The 18,490-nt window shown below is 48.8% G+C and overlaps 1 protein-coding gene across 1 annotated transcript in view; it reads left to right on the top strand.

The window, feature by feature from the left end:
- Positions 1–6,250: 6,250 nt before the first annotated feature.
- SCD5 (stearoyl-CoA desaturase 5) overlaps positions 6,251–18,490 on the top strand; it is a 71,771-nt gene continuing 59,531 nt past the window's right edge. Inside the window, exon 1 of the mRNA XM_045017671.1 lies at positions 6,251–6,764. Coding sequence (XP_044873606.1) covers positions 6,536–6,764 — 229 coding nt within the window. The 5' untranslated portion in view covers positions 6,251–6,535. The remainder of the gene's footprint in view (positions 6,765–18,490) is intronic.

Genomic DNA, 18,490 nt, shown 5'->3' with positions numbered 1-18,490 from the left:
TTTAAAGCAGCTCAAGGTTAAAGAATGCGTCAAATCACAATACAGCATTTGTTACAAGCAGAATCCTCCTGTATGTGTAGTTGACGTATGTGGTGCTTATTTAGTGGCTAAAATGTAACAAACTAGTAAAAATTCTTGCTCCAAAGAGCTTGTGGTATAAGGGGGAAACATATCAAAGGACAGAATACGGAACAAACAAACAAGGAGGTGAGGACCATGTAGCTGGATTGCAGTTTGTAATGAATAAAATTACTGGGTGATCTTTCAAAATTTTCCCTTTGCATGTATTATGTGATTTTGTTCCAGAAGGCATTTAAAGAGTTAGTGTTGTAGGTCATGCTACAGAAATATACTTTAATCTGCTTAAGCAGATGGACGTCAATAGGACTACTTGACGTCCATCTGAAGTCATGTGCTTAAAGTTAGGCATGTGCTTAAGTACCTTGCTAAACTGAGGTCTGGATGAATGGTTTTGCTGTAGATTTTTTTCATTAAGATATACGCCTGGCCTCCGTATGTTTCTGATTGCTGAAAAGCTTACCTAGTTGATTTTTAGAAGATCCTGTCTGCATTAAGGACATTGGTAGTCGTGTAACTGCATCAGTGCAGTCACTGGGGCACAAACCCCTGATGCAGAGACCCTGCATCAGCACAAAATTGCCTTCCACTAGTACAGTTCACTCTGTGATTTACCAGCTGAAGTTAATGTGACCAGAGAGCAAGTGTCGTCAGACGCTACTGGTGTGGTGCTCTGCTCTGTTCAGTGTTGAATCAGTCGGCTGCGTGCATGTTCCCTCTGTGTGCTGCCCCGGCTCTGCAGATCGCCGGCACAGCAGACGCGAGAGAACCCCCAATGACCACAGACTCTAGTAAGGTACAAAGGCACATCGAGCCAGGTTTATTGTCGAAGAGAAACACAGTCTCCAGCTCCCTGGCATAGAAGTCCAAGGTGCTGCTAAGGTGCTGCTAGCTAGTACATATGTGCTCCCTGACAATGGACTCAGCTCAGTCAGTGGTGGGACTTTCCACTGCCCCCTAGGCTGGACAAAGACATCCACTCAGAGGTGCATTCTTATACAGAGGTACAAACAAGTTACACATCACTCCTGAAATATTGAGGTGCAGCCTCTCTACGTAGCAAGGTACAACCCCTCAATGCAGTAAGATGCCGCCTCTCACCTTGTACATGTTGGTTCGAACAAAACAATTCTATCCATTATATTACCCTTTTGGTCCTGTTATTGGGATGGGTCGGCTTGTTCCTTGTTATCTGTGGAGTGTACAAGTATGCAAATGTTCTGATATCTGGTGTCCAGTACCTTTTAGGTATGTCTCTTTTTGCAGCATCAGCCCTTTCCTTGCCAGCTTCTGTGAGCAGGGCCTGCCTCTGGCTCACAGCTTAACTTTGCTTTATGTTAGCAAAGTCTTGACCATTACTTTAGTTCAGGCCTTAGGCCTCACACCAGGCCTCTGATACCAAGTTATATATCTCAGGGCCTCCTCTTACTACAGCAAGCATGAAAAATCAGGACAGTGGGTGGGGGGTAATAAGAGCCTATATAAGAAAAAGACCCCAAAACTGGGACTGTCCCTATAAAATCGGGACATCTGGTCACCCTAGCTGAAGTTATATTTCTGTAAACTCCACTGTGTGTGGAGTGTATCTACATTAGAGGGTTGTGGCCATGCAGCAATTACTGTGTAAGTGCACCAATGTGGAGCCTCAGATCAAAGGACTTAGAGGTGGAGTCTGTCCTCCTCTGAGGATGCAGTACAACCCAACCAGAAAGCATGTATCTGCTATTAAACTGACACTGAGTACACTTGAACTTAGCCTAAAGGCTGACCTTGAACATCCTAAATATTTGAGCCCCTGAAGGAATAAAATATAATAACCCATCAATCCAAGTTAAATTACTAATCCCAGTGACCCCAAAACAATTAACTGAAGACGTGTGTTGCAAACAAACAGAGACCATTTTTCATTTGTAGTGAGGGAACCATTCAAGAATTTAAGGAATGAGTTGCAGGCAAATATTTTACTTGATCTTGACATCTGATTTTTAAATAACTTCAGAATACCATAAATTGTTCAGGACTTTCTTCCCTTGCGCTGTATCAACAGCATCTGAAGCCATGCACTAGTTAACAGTCAACTACACGCCCCCACCCCCACCTCCCCCCGGTTCTCTATGAATCTGGGTCATCATCCTCTGGACATTGGTGAACTCTATTAACAAATCCCACTCTGGGATCTAGAACACCACAGGATTCTGCCTTTCAAACAGCAGCCTGCACTAAGTGACACGGCACACAAAAATGAGGCTGCAGATACAGCAAGAAACAAAGGCCAAGGCCGAGTTTGAAAAAAAAATGGATGGAAGATTAGATGCATGCACATGTGAAAACTAAAATAATAATGTTTTGGGGGAGGGGACAAACTGGAGAATACTGATGTACCCTTTATTGCTCTTTTTACTTCAATAGCTTCTTTGTTATTTTCAGGAGAGTAAATTTTATTAGCTGATTCCGTCCGGAATGTCTGCTGCTGCCTACGCTCAAGAGGCATTTTTTGGGTGGCGGAAGTTGGCTTACAGAACAAAGATCTCTGAAAGTCAGCAGCCTTAATAAAGTGCTTATGTCACTTAGTGAAAGAATAGCTCAGACACTAAGAACTGAGAAGATATTTGGCATTTTTCTAGCACCATTAAAGGTTGTTGCTTACAAAAGTAGTTGCTAGCCTCCCCACACACACACACCTTGTGAGGAGAAAAGGATGCAGCTTTTATAGCTATAATCCACATTAAGATTTGATTTCTGTCCATATCTAGAGGAAATTCTCTCTTAGATAGTTGACTGATCTGAAGTCAATTGGACTAATCACATACTTAAAGCTAGGCAGCTACTTAGGTACCTTGTTGAATCAAGGCCCTAGGCAGAACTAAACTTTAAGAAGAGGAATGAAACAGGAGCACATTCTAATAGGGGTGTTGCTTATCCTCAAATCAGCCAATCACTCAAGAGGATTTTCTCTAGACACAGAGAAAAAAAATCAACTCTCATTCAAGTCTTAATTTGGGCTGAATGTATCTATCAGTGGGATGTGCTTAAAGAGAGGCATTCACATAGCTAAACGGGGACCTATAAACAGAAATCCCTACTGCACAATGTGAAATCTGGTAGCACATCACACTCCCTCTACACAGCTATTTAAAAGCTTACATCTCAGAATTAGCTGCCCCCCTTTTCAATGCATGGCCTCCCAAAGCATCGTGAAGAACCATAATTACCTGGGCAACCAAGGACAAGAAGTTTAAGGGCTGAGGCAGGAGGAGCCAGGCTCCTAGCGGCTTCTGGAGCTGGAAAAGCCTAGTAGAGCCAGTCTATCTTCCCACTCTTGACTCCTTGGGAGTGGCTGAGTAGGGCCTTAGGGGTGTGACGGCGGGAGGGGCATAGAAGAGATCTCTCTTCGTGGCACCCTCCCCTACTCAACTGCCTGATTTATTTGGTGAACGCCAGACGGGTGGAGTTACGCCAGCTTAGAGCTGAGGGACCCAGCCAGTGGAACCACAAGGCGGGTCAGCTGTGCCTGCAGGATGGTTCTAATCTATTGCTGCAGCAGAACTGTGTGATCTAGGAGGTTTGGAGACACCACCCCCACACACACCCTCCCCAAGCCTTTCAAGGGGAAGATTTACAGGATTGCCCATGGATCCACCTCGCTGAGTTTCCCTACCCCTCTGCTCTGCTCCTGCTGGCTTATCCATGGAACTAGGGGGCATCATGGCCCTGCGGGATTTGGGCCCTTAGGGTGGAATTCACCCCTGTGCAGAGAGCTGGGTTTTGTTCTGCCTCTCTGTGGAGCAGTGAATAGTTACGAAGCGTAGAGCCCAATCCTGGCAGAAAAGGGGATTTGGGGGAAGGAGTAAGACAGCACCTTAAATCTGCTGTGGGTCACTGCGCTTTGGAGCAGGACCCACCCAGACACGATGGCTGTGGTGTGACTGGTGCAGCCCCAATGCGGCGACACTTACTTCCACCAATTGCGGCTCACTCCCTCTAGCTGCAGTCAGCCCCACCCATGGGAGTCTCTCTCTGCCCCAGCACTTAATGGCGCATGCTGGGATTTCCCAATAAGGGATTCGACTTGCCACCCACTGACAATAAAACCAAAGTGGAGACAGTTTTTTACAGACACCTTCCCACCTCCACTAAAAAAAAAAAAAAGGGAATCGGTCATCACTGGCTGCTGTTATATTACTTTTGATGGAATATATGGGCCCAAAACGTCAAAGGTGTTAGCATGACCCTGCGACATTAAACAAGGTTCAGGGTTGGCTATACAGAGACCTCAGCCTGCTTGGTACCATCACCAAGACACCACTAAAAATCCCTTTCACCTTTTATTAAAGATACCCGAAGAAAACAGAAGCCAGTTTGAATGCGTTTGAAATGCGCACTATTAAATAAGGCTTTTCTTTTTGAACAATGTTCTTTGTTCCCTTTCCCTGTAGCTGGAGCGAGTTTTTAGAAGGAAACCCCCCTGAGAGGATATTAGAGCTTGTCCTTTTGGGGAAAAGAGAAGACGTTAGCGGAGATAGGCTGGAGGACAAACACACCAAAGGAGAAAAAAAGCAAAGACAGAAAATGCAGCTTTTGTCTCCAGTATTCACTCTTATTGCTGAAAAAACACAGGCCCAGCACACGGTCTGATCAGCACCTCTGAGACCTGGCAAACTCATACCAGCAGTGGGCTGTTTAGAGCATTGCATTTAGCTGCCTCTCTGGTCACCACTCACAACAGCATTGCTAAATATACAGGCTTGGCTGGCCAAGCCAGGCTCTTAATAGACACGAGTTAAAAAGAGAGGGCTAAGAAAGAAACGTAATAAGGTGGGAAGGAAAAGGGCACGTGGGGTGGGAGGGAACCATAACACAGTCTCCCTTAGTTGGAGCCAGTGGAGATGGTGATGTCATCTGGCCCGGCCGGCTCAGAACATCTCTCAAGATTAGGATGAAGGGGGGCTGGGGACCCAGGAGACAGTGGGGGTGGCAGCCGTGACAATGAAGCTCACTTCTTCCCCTTCTGTCACCTTTCAGTCAGCCAGCACTGGGGTAGCCTGCTTTCCCTCCAAGTCTCTTCATGAGGGCCCCAAGGGGAGCTGTGGATTCCCTCATTAATTGGTTCACCAATTAGACCTAATTTTCACCACCAATTTTGGTTCACTGATTTCTGGTCCCGCACATCTCTTGTTTACCAGGCATGATCTTACCAGTAGCCGTGGCTCCGTTCCCCGTCAGCGTGCATTGTTATAGCTTAGCGTGACACCTTACGCACCTGTCGCCACTTTCCCACCATTTTTACAGCGAGCTCACGACGAGGGTAAAGGTGAAGGCCCATTTATTATCAGCTTGCCCATAACATTGTTAACAGTCTGGTTATTGCACATTCATAGCAGGCACCAAGGCTGCAAATAGATCACTCAACAGTTCAATCCATTGAAAAACTGCCCTCTCCTTGTGGTACCACGTGCAGTAATTATCATCAAGGGGCCCAGGGCCGGCTTTAGGACGGGCGGGGCCCAATTCGAAAGAGCTGCCGCTGAAATGCCGCCGAAGACAGCAGCAGTGATTGAGCTGCAGTCGAAGAGAGCGGCGGTAATTTGACGGCAGCTCAATTGGTTGCCGCTGTTTCCGGCAGCACTTCGGCAGAGAGTGCGGGGCCCTCTTCGGGGCGGGGCCCAATTCCCAGGAATCGGAATCGCCCTAAAGCCGGCCCTGAAGGGGCCTGATTTTCCAGCGGGGGCCGGATTGGGCCCTCAATCCTGTTCAGAGCAGGGATTTTCAATTGACGTTAAATGATATGTCCTTTGCCAGCAATTGCTATTAAGCAGGCACAGTTGTACTGAAGGAGCGCAGGCTGATTTGGTGCAAGGAGGGGTTTTCCTCATCAAGCGAGGGTCAGCCACCTCACAAAAGCTTGGAGAGGACTAGTTGCATCTGGCCATGGCTTGTGCTTCAATCCCTCCCTCTCAGTGTTTGTATTCTGTTTGCATGTATGTGTGTGTGTGTGTGGGGGGAATATTCAGTCTAGCCAATATGTGGCAACAGCGGCCAGAGCGGCTCTCACTCACTCTCTCTCGAAGAGCCCCACATGTAATTCTGATTGGCTGTAGCTATGCAGGTCTGTCTTTCACTCTCTTTTTCTCTTTCCCTCCCCCCGCCTTTTTTTTTTCTTCCCTCTGTTGCTGTGCGGAGTTCAGCCCTGGCAAAGCAGGAGCATCATGGATGAGATGCTAGCAACAGATGCTGCGCGCCAGGACTTGCATTCGTAGGGTTTATTTAAAACTGGTCTGGAGGGGAAAGAAGGGGGGAAAAAAAATCCCCAAACCTAAAAAGAAGAACAATCGTCATCTGTTACAATAAATCATCAACCCTCCAAGCAAGCAACTACTCCCCTTCGCTGGCTGACTGGTAGCTGGGGTACCGCACAAGCTCAGGCGCAATCGCACACGCAGACCTCGCTTTCTTAGCCATGTCAGGCCCGGGAGCCAGCTGTGCAGTGGATGGAGACGAAAGGAGCCCCTTCGCTGATGGGAGAGAAGAAAGCCCGTTAGGATCAAAAGCCGAGAGCAGCGAGGGGAGTGCCAGATATCGCCAGCAGATTGTCTGGAGGAATGTTGTCCTAATGACACTGCTTCACATTGGCGCTGTCTACTCCCTCTGCCTCATCCCCAAGGCCCAGCTGCTTACTTTGATCTGGGGTGAGTTCCCCGACAATCGGGGTCTGCTTTGTTATCCCCTTGTAGGAGACATCTCCTTTCTGTGGGGGGTGCGGGCGGGCTTGTTTCTGTTTTCTGAAGGCTGGATTAGTCCTGTGTTCACAACTGTGCTTTAAAACTGGAAGTGGGGGAGGTCGCACATCGGAGCCTAATATTTCAAAGTCCTCTTTCAGCTTGAATCATTCCATTCAGCTCCTCTGCTGCATGATTTTCACCCTAGGGCAAAAGGATGATAAACCACCCGGTACTTTTCCCACGAGCGACAGGATCAGAATTGTTCCCGTGCTGGAGGGGGGTGGGAAAAACAGAAACAGTCAGATTAGAAACTTCATCCCTCTCAATCGATGAGGACATCAATTGGCTGTTTTAAAGCACCTTCCCCTAGGAGATGGTCTTGTCTAGTCCCTGCCCCTGTCTCCCAGATCCTGGTACGTTTGACTCCTTTCTGAACCAATAGCTCACAGCACTCTTAATAAAACGACTGAGGATGGGAGGGAGAGGGGGAGATGAAATCTCACCGAAGGGCCTGATCTTGTGAGGGGCTGAGCACCTCCTCACGGGCACGGAAGTCAATGGGAGTTGAGGGCACTCAGAACCTAGCAGGATCAGACACCAGCAGCCTAAAATGCTTCCCACTCTAATTCCTTGCTTCATATACAGTCCAGGCTGTCATGTGTGCCCCTGGCATAAAGCAAACCTGCTGGAGATACGCTGAATAGGGCTCCCCGCTTCTTTTCCCCAGCTCTGGCTGGGGCATTGTGGCATGCACCAGGGGCTTTGGGGGGCAGCCATGATTTAGGGCTGCAGCTCAGGAAACCCTGAGGCTTTGTTCATGGGTGTCAGGATTTACAGCCGGCCTCACTGCATGCGCTCCAATGGATACATCAGCATAGCAACCCCCTTTCCACCGGGTTTAGCGGAGACAAAGGACGCAGCCCCTGCTATGTGAGTGGGTGCAGGTCGACCCCTCTGTGGGCGGGATGTCACTGGGTTTTTTTTAGAAAGCCCACTGGGGCCGAAGCACAATCCCCAAATGCCTTGTGCTGCGGCCAAGTGTCCAGCCCCCTGCAACACACACAAGACTTGCTTCTGACGCTTCCCACAAGTGCCACTGAATCTGATGGGAGTTGAAGGGGTTTGATGCCTCCCAGGACAGGGCCCATAAGTAAAGACGTATGGAGTCAGTGCATGCTGGGAATGTGGAGAGTTATTCAAGAGCCCTTCCACTCCCTGTTTGGTTTGGGGGAGCTGTGTGTTGACACACGGGTTTGCATAACACATGGTATGCAGGGAATGGTGCTTAATGCCAAGGCCCCCAGGTTGCCAACCTCCTCCCTTCCCCCTCTCCAACCTCCCCCCTGATATATTCACTACTATACTGGTACTCGCTGTGTTCCTTCATGACAATTATAAGAGCTCTTTGCACTTCTATCCGACCGCTCATCAGAGCATCTCTAAGCACATTGTTAGCCCAGAGCTACAGAAGGGGAAACCGAGGCACGGGGAGGTTGTCACACTGTGAGTGAGTGGTAGAGTAGGGAGTGGAACACAGGTCTCCTGGCTCCCACTTGCCAGCTCTAGCCTTTTACTCTTCGGCCTTAAAAGAAATGATTGTGCTACTTGAAAGCCACAAGTGTGAGAGCAGGAGTGGCATAGAATGGTACAGTCAGGAGGGAGACAGAGGGGGCGATAAAGGTTCTAGATCCAGACCATGTTCATCAGAAGTTGCTCCGTCTCCTTCCTGAATTCCAGGTTTGCTTTTAAGAGCAGTTGTAGAGAGATCTCAGCCGGGTGAGAGCATTCAGGCCGGCAGGACAATAAAAGGGAATGAAAGCTCAAGTCAATGGGTGATACCCGAGATCACTTATTCACTGACTCTTTAAAAATCCTGCACCCCAATCTGGGTCTATGCTGGTTATGTACTAGCTATGTATCTTGTGAACCTTGTAACCGATACCTGTAATCTCTCATAACTCAAGCCTGACCCCTTCCCTCTTAACCTGTGTAAATTTGATTTTAAACATTAGCTTTAATAAAAATGTTAAATGTGTTCCATGTCTGGCACCTCCTTCTGGGTGCTTGCACTCCCCTCATATGCAGGTAGGGGAGGGGTGAGTATCTGATGCTCTGATAGCCCTTTTCTGTCTCTAACCACTCGGATCCCAGCGACGGTCACATCCGGCAGGCAGCAAGATGAGCAAGCCACCCCCACCCCCAATCTGAAGGCTCTCACGGTATGGCCACATTACAGTTAGATGCCCACGCCTGGCCTGTGCCAGCAGGCTCGGGCTAAGGGGCTGTCATTTAACTGTGGTGTAGACGTTTGGGCTTGGGCTGCAGCCCCCGAGCGCTGGGACACTCCCCCTTGCAGGTCCTAGAGCCCGAGCTCCAGTCTGAACATCTACAGCGCAATTAAACAGCCCCGTGAGCCAAGTCCGCTGGCACGGGCCAGCAGCAGGTGTCTAACTGCAGTGTAGACACTCAGTAGAGGCCTCCCCATCCCCAACCACCCATTTCAATATAGGGAAGAGAGGGCTGGGGCAGGGGAGGGTTCGGCTGTGCTGAACCTGACCTGGGTTTTTTTTTGGTCAGTGTAACTCCTCTCTACTTCAGATCCATTATTCCAAAACCTGCCCACTAGGACTGCCAGCTCCATCGGCAGAGCATTGGTTCAAAGGATACACAACAAAGAGGCCTCGTTAGTCCTGTGTCTTTTAAAAGAAACAGCCTCCTCCCCTCCAGCGTTCACAAGAGGTGGCCTATATCCCAGGCTGAGACTGAGTGCTGCTAGCAGAGGACAGCATCACTGAGGCATATAAAGGTGTTCTCCATGCTTGGTCTTTCAAAGACAGATTCTGTATCCCTCACAAATCATAGAAGCCTCATTATGTCTCTGTTACCTTGGCCACCCGTTTGCGGTTTCTGTGCTGAGTCAGCTGTCTGTGGCCTTGATTACCATTGATTGCAATCTCCCACCCCCCACATCCTTTTAATAATTCCCAGAGGGTTTAGTCAGATTATTCTTCCCTCTGCAACATTTCCAAAGTCCCTAAATGAGCATTTTCATGGCTGGCCCTACTCTTTCAGAGGTGGTTGTGTTTTGAGACTGGAGAATATATCAAATCTAAATCAAAAGCCGACAATCTCGCCTGCTGCAGAAGTAGATCAAACCCTTCCGTGAAACAGCCAGAGCATGCGTTCCCTGCCTACTGCTTAGCCCTCTCCATTCTCCCCAAGTGGAAACAACGAAGACAGCCTGGGATATTTCAGCTGTTCCATCAGCTTTTTGGAATCAAACGTGTTTCAGGGTTGGGCTTTGCAGAGCTGTCGAAAGTTCAAAAGGGAAAAGAATCTGCTCTAATTGTTCATAAATCTCCCAGTCTTTTGTTCTGTAACAATGTGATAGTTCTTTAGACAGCACTGCTAGCATCATGCCTGGTATTTCAGTTGCTGTAGAAACAGAACGGGGCCACTTTTTTTCAGTGACATCCATTACTTTCTTTGATAACTTTTTCTTTTTTCTGCCCTTTTTTAAGCGAAACACATGATGAGCGAAACGGCTGATCTCTGTTAAAATCCATGTGGAAAACAGGTTTGTTTTCTCTCCGGCCCTCCCTTTAGCTGATATCTAGGTACCTACCTTTTCCATTGTGGGAGAGTTTAGAAAACCACCCCCAGTGGCATCTTTCTGGGACTGCTGCGCACAGCGTCAGGAGAGGAGATTTGAAAGCCAACAGTTGTAAGAGCCAAGCAATGAGAAAATGAAGGAGGCGGCACAGCTATGCTCTCTGAGACAGGATGGCTTCTCTTGTCTGTTCTGTAGCTGGCCATGATGAGAAGGAGAAAGCAGAGATTTGCACTAGGAAAGAGAACCTAACCTATAGCTGCCTTTATCTTCTCCCTCCCATCTCCTCCACTGAGACGATGCTAAATGAAAAGACTAGATTGAGTGTTTGAGGATCTGCCTTATATATGTGGGTTTACCACTGCCCCTCTGCTGGGTGGAGTCAGTGCCTGCTTGGCCGCCTCTGGGCTAGTCAAGGAGATAAAATCCTCACTACTGCTGACAGCTGAATGAAGGTCTCCTTTGGCATAAGGGCTACACATCTGTAGGGGAGTTTTGAGCTAAGGGAGAAATTTATTATTATTAATTTGTATTGTGAGCGCACCTAGGAGCCCCAGTCCTGGATTCAGGACCTCCTTGTGCTAGCACAGAACCAAAGGACGGTCCCTGTCCCAAAGAGCTGACTAGCTAAGTGTCCTGCTTTGCTGTCAAAAGTGCTAAAGGTGACCTGAAATGGATTTTGGCTGCATCCTTCATTTGTTGCTCTGTGGTGTGTAAAGAAGGGCTGGGAAGCTCTTCTTCTTAAGCTTTGTTTTCCTTCTCTTCCACTCCCCACCCCCACAAATCTTAGAAATATCAGAGATGTCAAGTCTGGTCTACCTTGGGTTAAAGTCCCTGCTCTGCCACACTTCCTGTGGGAGCTCAGCCAAGTCACCAGGTCTTCGTTCCCCATCTGTACAATGGGCTAATAGCACTGCCCTGCCTCACAGGGATGTTGTGGGGGTAAAGACTGTGACATGCTCAGATACTAGGGTAATGGGGGCCATACAAGTGCCTCAGCTAGACATCTGGTGAAGGGTAGCAATGCTCGGTACAGGTGTGAGATAATTAACCTCTCAATGAACTGGGATATGACCGTCGCATCCTCCCCATTCTGCTGTACCAGTTTAGAGAGGGGGTGGGTTTTCTGTTCTGATGCAGAGGAAGGTATGACGGGCTAGTGCCTTATGGGGACTAGTCTGCTAAAATGAAGCCCCAGGGCATATGCTATGCACAGGAAAGGCTGTGGGTAGTGGGTTTTAGCTGGGTAGTAGGAAGGTGCATGTGGAAGGGTTTTAGAAGTGGAGGGAAGTCCTCTTCTACTCCTCCACCTCTCTTTTTTTCCAGCCAGTGACTCCATCCAACATAGACGTATCTCCACGTCCATCTGAATTCCGAACATAGTTTGCAACCCTAGGACTAAATGTTGCTGTCACCCCTGCACTAAGATCTCACTTAAGGAATTCTGCTCTCCTTAGGGAAATCGAATCCCCATTTATGTTGACAAAGAATGATGTAGGGAGAGCAGAATACTGGAGCCAAGAGCTGACAGAAGCATGTGAAAAAAGAACTATGTTCATCCAGCATTTTCCCCTCATCTTCAGAGGAATCTCTTCTGTACAGGGCCGGCTCCAGGCACCAGCTAAGGAAGCAGGTGCTTGGGGTGGCCAATACAAAGGGGTGTCACCCGGCCGCTATTGGGGCAGCACGTCCGGGTCTTCAGCGGAAATTCGGCGGGTCCCTCAGTCCCTCTCTTCCTCTTTGAGCTGCTGCTGAAGAGGAAGACAGGGAGTGAAGGACCTGCCGCCGAAGAATGGAGTGGTGCGATTGAGTTGCCACTGAAGTGTCGCCGATCTGCTTTTTATTTTTTTATTATTTTTTTTCCGCCGCTTAGGGTGGCAGAAAACCTGGAGCCGGCCCTGCTTCCGTATTATGAATAATGAATCACGAACAGGTAAATATTTGTATCATAGTAGGACCCAGAGATCCCACTCAGGATTGAACCCCCTTTGTGCTAGGTGCTGTACGAATGTATCTTTTTTAAAAAAGGGAGACAGACCCTGACCCAAAGAGCTTACACGCTAAAGAGACGCAAGGCATGACAAGTGGATCTGGATTGCGGTGGGGAGCCGGGGAGGAAGACAATAGTGACAGTAATAGGAACACAAATTTGCACTGAATAACTGAGTGAATACTTCGGGGGGCTTCACGTGTCGGGGTTTTTATAAAAGCGAAGAAGAGACAAGAGCATTCTCTTTGGGCCTGAGGTAGCCATGTTTGCTTAAACAAAATATGTCTAGCATTCATGGTGCTACAAGAGAACTGCAGCAGGCGCATGGCGCATGTGGAACAATGAGCTCTCCTAGAATATGTCAGCAGCAAACATACTCCTTAAAGAGAGAGACCCTGGGTTGTGCTGGTCAAACATCTTCCAGACACATGGAGCAAGGATGGCAGAACAGGGCCCTCCAGCTACCTCATACACTAAGTTTTCCAGGACAAACTGTCCCTGCTGTGCTGTAGATGATTGCAACTAGAGAGGAGCCAGCACCAAATTGCCACTTCCCCAAGCTTTGGGAGAGTTTGGAGCTGGATTTGGATGTGAACTTTGCAACTCAGGCCCAACTCTACTTGAAACCTTTTTGCGTCATTAAGAGGTGACAGTCGCCACCTCTGTGGACTCTTTCTAAGGGCCTGTCTTTCCCCTAAAAGAGAAGGAGCCTACAACCCACAGTGCAGCCCTGAGCGGTTGAGCAGGAGGATGATCTGGTTCTCCTGGTTATCAGGACAGCTGGGCTCAATTCCTTCCTCTGCCACAGACCTCACACGTGACCTGAGACAAGTCACTTCAGGCTGGAGTTTTGAAAGAGCTCAGCTCCCAGTTAGGCACCAAAAGAAGTGGCCAGATTTTTTTTTATGTTGGACGCTGAGCTCCTTTGAAAATGTGACCAGGAGTCTCTCTGTGCCTCAGTTCCCCATCTGTAACATGGGGCTAATACGGCAGTTCTGCCTCACACAGGTGTGGCGATGACAAACAGGTTAAGTGAGAGGTGGTTGGATACTCTGGTGGTATAAATCCCGGGACAGAGGAGTCCGCAGCGGTGTCTGGATAAGTCAGGCAAGTGGAATCTGTGTACCTCAGGGAGGTCCCTGTGTCCCTCCCCCCGCCCCCAGGAAGTCATCCCAAGGCACTTTGTAAATGATGTCCAAAGTGCATGTAACACCCCAGGGAGCGACTGCGGTAAGAGGTATGCAGAGCCGTGACTCTCCAGTCGCCAGCACTAATGTGGGACATGTTCCTAATGCTGTTTCATGAGCAGAGAGTTCTCCACAGCATTTGTTTGTTTGTTTTCTACGTTCTCTTCCCCTGCAACATCCAAATGCAGCCAGTCTCTCCCTGCGTGGTCTGGGGCTGCCACTTCCCTCCCCACACAGGCAGGGTTTCCCTCCCGCGGGCCCCCCCACCGATCAGCTTCCCACTGCTCCCAATTAGCTTGTTAATCAGTGAGTCACCGCTTCACGCTAAGCGGAGATGAAAGAGGGCCACCATGCTACCTAGAAAACAGCAGTTACAGCCAAAATGAACACTCAGCAGGATTCGTTTCCATTGGTAACTTACTGAAATGCATGCAGCTGCACATAATAGACAATGGAAAAATTAGGCCAAGGACAAGCCAGAGTCAGTTGTTTACTCTGGATCATCCATACTTCCCCTTCCCCTGCTTTGACCAGCACCTCGAGAGCTTTGCTGTGGCTCGTAAACCGCAGCTCACAGGGGCAGGCGCGGGGATGCAGGAGGGCTACCCAGAGGCATTCTGGGTGACGGAGCCAGGGAATGCACTGACCAAGGGGGAGCTGCAGCACTACCCTTTTAAGGGGTGCAGCATGCAAGCCACTGCCCCCACCAGCCCCCTCCTGCCTCTGTCTAGTGCGGGGAGGGCTGGGGCCAAAGTGCAGGGACTGCACCCTCTTGTCCTCTTGCATTCCCCACACACGGCCAGCCCGTCTGGGTCGCTGTCTCCACAGACGGCAGGTAGGAGAGAGCTCGTCCTCCTGTGTCTTGGCACTAGCTGTCGGCTGTCACTCAGTGCCCTAACAGCTCCCACTGCTTTCTGATCGCTGCAGGATTGCTTGGCATGCAAGCTAAGAGGCGCTCCACAGAAGCAGCATGGTTGTTATTAACATGTGTGTTAGGAGAGTGCCCGGAGGCCCAGATGGGATCCTGCCGGTGACAGTCAGTGTGTAACGCATACAGGAACCAGGGGGGCTCCAACCCGAAGAACTTGTAAACCGAGTTTATCCTCAGCTCTGGTATGAGTTTGACCTTTCACATGGCCTCTGAACTGCACCTTCGTGGGTCTGTTTTGCCTACCTGATAATGGCTATGCAGATGGAGACAGCTCCAGCCTCCCCGGTGCCATCTCCTGAGAACTTCCCTAGGTAATGGGGGCGGGGGGGGCACTCTCAGTTTGAGGATTCGTGCCCAGCTCTCCCAGTGAAGTGGATCAGCGGAGCTAAGAATGGGAAAGTAAACGCAGCCATAAAGCAGATTAGGGTGGGAAGGGAGCTTCACTCTCCCAGCAGGAGCAGAAAACAGGGAGCAGCCTAGGGACCCAGCCGACCATTCCCAGCGCCAGCTCCTGAGAACAGGAGGGACTCCCCTGGTGTGAAATAGGCTGGTGTGCTGTTAGTTCTGTCTCAGCACTGCTCAAAGCTGTGCATGTAAACCACCCCCCCTTAAAGCCAGACACGCACCACGCTGCTGTGATTCTGTCTTTTGTGTGCAGCAAATGCCACGCTTCCCACCAGGGTCAGAAAACCTCCCTCCCCAACCACTTCTTTGCACTACCATTGGCAGGAAAATACCAGTGTGTCTCTGAACATGAGTATGGAAGCAACTCTTCATTAAATGGGATCCCTTCCCATATTTCTATTACTGGCTAGGGTTCCTATTGTCATTCTCTTCACCCATAGGCCTTTTGGTTGGTCCTTCTCTCCCTGAGCTCCTTGTTGTATGCAATCACTTGTCTTTTATGTTTTCCATACAGTTCCATCTATGTGCCTTTTATTTTAATTTAAGGAAAACAACAAAATAAGAACAAATATAAAATCTCCAAGAAAGCGAGAGATCTGAGTGTCTCTCTCACTCCAAAATCTAGTGTTGCCAACACACATTTTTATGGGGACACTCACAATGTGTGGTGTTTCACTTAAAGCCCCAGCTCCTGGAGTCATGTGATTAATAAGAATCTCAGCTTTATTTTTTTTAACCAGTCAGTTTTAGCCCCTACAGTTAGGGAGGGAAGCTTAAAAATGTGACCTAAGCGCACCCTAAAAAACCAGAAAGCTAGTAAAGATAACTCAAAATTTATTATTGTTATTATTTAAATCTCATGATTAAGTTAATCTCACGGGTGGGTGAGCAACTGACTCATGATTTTTGAACACTTGGAGTTAGCAATACTAAAATCTTCCTTCTTCAATCCTCTCACAGCTCTAGCAGGCAGACAGGCACCCTTCTCACAATTAAGGATGTGCCAGACTCCTAACAGCTTACAGCACAAGAATGTTTCCTGGCCAAGTGGACTTCTGCCCAAGTGATTATTTCTGTTGTTAGACCCCAGAATCGTTAGAATAACCTCATTGTTATAATAATGCCTGTACAGGTGGGAGGTTGCTTTTGTTTTAACCATATTTAGGAGGCATGTTAGTGCTCTTGAAAGGGATAGATGGATAGCACTCGCTCTAAGCAGGGCCTGTGCCATTCCAGGCCTTCCCACCCACCTCTCCCAACGCACTTCAAGTCTACACTACAAGTGCTACAGCTGCAGCGCCGCTACACCACAGGGGATTTTTCTGTCACTGTAGTAAATCCACCCCCTTCAGAAGCGGAAGTTAGTTGGCAGAAGAATTCGTCCATCAACCTAGCTGAGTTTACGGTGGGGGCTGGTTTGACCTAACTACGTTGCATAGAGTGTGACGTTCTTCACAGCCCCGAGTGATGTAACTAGGTTGACCTGCAGACCAGGCCTGGGAGTTCACCCTGACCGATGGACATGCCCAACAGCATCTGAGCTAAAACCCAGCAGCTGAGCACTGTTGAACTCCGAGAAAGTTCAGGTCTGGAGCCAAACTGTTGCTTGGATCTGTTTATAAAACAGATTAAAATAACTGCAGCGTTATTATTTGTGTTACAATAGTGCCTAGAGGCCATAACCAAGATATGGCCCTGATGGTACCAGGAATTAAGAGCTCAGTGTAAAGAGCTGCAGATGCAAAACAATTTGCCGTACACAACAACGAGCTGAATTGTATTGGTCTGATAAAACCCAGGAACTATGCTGTGTATTCTTCAGTGCCATCTACTGGCATTTTAATCTACCAACTATATAGTATATGTGTGTTTTGAGCACTCTTGCAACACTAGATGCTGAACATATCCAGGGTAAAAGACTATCCATCCCCCTAGAGTTTACAGTCTAAATAGACAAGACACACAATGGGGGACGAGAGAAGAAATATTTCCATTTTACAGATGTGGATCTGAAGTCTAGGGAGATAATTGACTTGTGCAAAGTCACAGAAGACCTGTGCCTGAACCAAGAGTTGAGCCCAGATCCCCTGAGTCCTAACCTAGGACCTTAATCACAAGACCATCCTTCCTGTCTGTGAAGAAGGGCAATATAACAGGCACTTGGCTAAACCTTTCCCCTTCCAACACCCTAACTGTCACCGCAAAAAGGATCTGACCACGGTTCCATCAGTGCAAAATGATTCAAATGACCATTGTACAGGCTTTTGGGTTTCAGGCACACTCGAGGGCAGGAGACTGGTGACAAATGCTTTCTGCTGATAGTACTTTACGGACTTATCCACACCCTCCAGAAATGTACAGTAGGAGGGTTTAATCAAACTTAGGGTACACCTACACTTAGAATGCTACAGCAGCAGAGCTGCAGCACTTCAGTGTGCACCAGGGGTTGGCAACCTTTGGCATGTGGCCCATCAGGGTAATCCACTGGCGGGCCGCAAGACATTTAGTTTACGTTGACCAACGGCAGGCATGGCCGCTTGCAGCTCCCAGTGGCCAATGGGAGCTGCGGGAAGCTGTGGCCAGCACATCCCTGCAGGGGTTCTCCCATCAGTGTAGTTAATCCCAAGATGGGGCAGCTAGGTGGATGGAAGAATTCTTTTGATAACTTAGTGCTGTCCACACCAGAGGTTATGTCGGCTTAACTGTGTCTCTGAGGGGTGTGGATTTTTCGCTCCCCTGATAGATGTAGTGCTACTGATGTAACTATTCAGTGTAGACCAGCCCTTAGTCTCAGTGCAGGTCTTCTCCTGTCAGGTCCCAGAGGGGTCACTGACACCACTGCAATAATCAGTGTTGAGTAAAAGCAGCCATAATCGTGCAGCATTGTCCTGGGCTGGCAGACTGGCCCTCTGAGCCAAGCTAGGCTCAGTCTTGCCCATGATTTAGCAGGTATCCCTCAGCCTCAAAGATGAGCTGGCAATAGAAGGGTCAATTAGTGAGCCCCGCTGGATGTAATTGGGCTTAATTAGAAAGACTGAGCCCAGCTGTGGCAGTGGAGCAGCAAGCACACTGCTGAAACAGGGCTGCAAAGGCAGTAGAAGGAAGAGAGCTCTGGAGAGAGAAACAAGGGGAGTCAGGCTGTGTCACCCACAGGGAGCAGGGTAGGCTCCTGGGGGCTGTGAGATAGGGCCCATAATGAGCAGTGAGCTCCTCAGAGCTAAACTACTGGAGTTGTTGGGAAGTAGGGGGGGAATCCTGCTGTGGAAGAAGTGGTGTAAGAAAATCTCTGCAGGGACCAGGAAGCAGCGGATTTCAGTCAAGCCTGAGAAGGGCAGAACTGTAAGTGTGGACGTTGTTTGTTAACTTTATGTGGGACCGTTAGTTACACTGCAAGGGGAGGGAACTGTTATGGGACTTGGCCAGAGAGCTGAGCCAGGGCAGGAGGTGGGAGAAGATGTGGTCTGGGCTGGCTACCAAGGGGTGTGTGAGAGGTGAAGTCCCCTGCAATACTGTGTTCAGGCATGAGGGGTGCTCTGAAGTGAGGCTGTGCACTTACAAGCATATAGCAAG

Source organism: Mauremys mutica, chromosome 5 (genome assembly GCF_020497125.1).
Source record: "Mauremys mutica isolate MM-2020 ecotype Southern chromosome 5, ASM2049712v1, whole genome shotgun sequence".
NCBI lineage: Eukaryota > Metazoa > Chordata > Testudines > Geoemydidae > Mauremys > Mauremys mutica.
Note: the sequence above shows the minus strand (reverse complement) of the source record. Positions and strands in the feature narration are given on the sequence as shown.